Here is a 1,008-nt window from a genome sequence, read left to right on the forward strand (position 1 = left end):
GTTACTCCATTGTGAACAGCTGAAAATCACGTTGGGTATTCTCGCTAAATGGGGATTTGCTGTCCCTGATTTTCACTCTCTGGATGATTTAATCCAGGGCCTCCATCATGCGGCCTTGAACAATGCTAGCTTTGGCAGACTTTACTGCTATATTATCTACCAAAGTTGGAGAGCCCGAAACGACATGATTCACGGTAGACCGCACGGAACACCTGCTGTGATTGCTGCCAACGCCCTTTCCATGCTGCCGAAGCCTTACTCTATGCCCCTCTTTGAGCAATGGTGTACCTCTCAGCCTTCTGGGCTGTCTCCCAACCGTTTTTGGTGCACCCCCCCTCCGGGATGGGCGAAGTTTAATGTGGACGCCTCCATGCAGCAATCGACAGTCACAGGGCTCGGGGTAGTCGTTCGGGACCACTTGGGACGGCTTCTGGTGGCCGCGGGGAGCAAAATAGAACATTGGGACATTACCACGGCGGAGATTATGGCGGCACTTTCTATTAAAGACATCATGGAGCCTTGGATGACGGAGCTTGATGGAATCATCATTGAGGGGGACTGCCGCAATGCTATTAGATGGCTTCAAGGATCCTTTGACCGGCGAAATCGGCTTCATCTTCACACCGAGGGGCACGACCTTACTTTCCTGCTTGAGTTCAAGCAAGTTCTCTTCCAGTTTGTCCCTCGGGCTAGCAATGCCCCGGCCGATTACTGTGCTCGCTTGGCTTGTTTTGGTAATTTTTGCTGGAGAAGTGATAATTGTAATATTCCTCCCTATTTTATGTCTCTTTGGAGGGAGGATAGTGATAGAGCTTAGTGCTCATTGTGTTATGTACTTTTCTTTCCTTTTTTATTAATGCAAGTGCAACTATTCAAGGGAGGCTGATCAGCCTTTGGCTGTTCCTTTCGTTTGTTTCGGCCTCCCCCCCCTCTGGGTTCAAGTGTGCAAGAGGGACCGTTTCCATCGCACTGTCTTTGGTCCGGTTCTGGCTTCTTGTCTTTTCTGTG

General features: G+C 49.9%; 1 protein-coding gene across 1 annotated transcript; it reads left to right on the plus strand.

Moving 5' to 3' along the window:
• Nucleotides 1-184: 184 nt before the first annotated feature.
• LOC114578897 lies at nucleotides 185-734 on the plus strand (the record flags this gene model as incomplete). Its single annotated transcript, XM_028692458.1, has 1 exon — nucleotides 185-734. A coding segment is annotated over exon 1 (550 nt), but the record flags the coding sequence as incomplete, so codon positions are not given.
• Nucleotides 735-1,008: the final 274 nt, after the last annotated feature.

Source organism: Dendrobium catenatum, unplaced genomic scaffold, assembly GCF_001605985.2.
Source record: "Dendrobium catenatum unplaced genomic scaffold, ASM160598v2 original_scaffold_209711, whole genome shotgun sequence".
In the NCBI taxonomy this organism is placed as follows: domain Eukaryota; kingdom Viridiplantae; phylum Streptophyta; class Magnoliopsida; order Asparagales; family Orchidaceae; genus Dendrobium; species Dendrobium catenatum.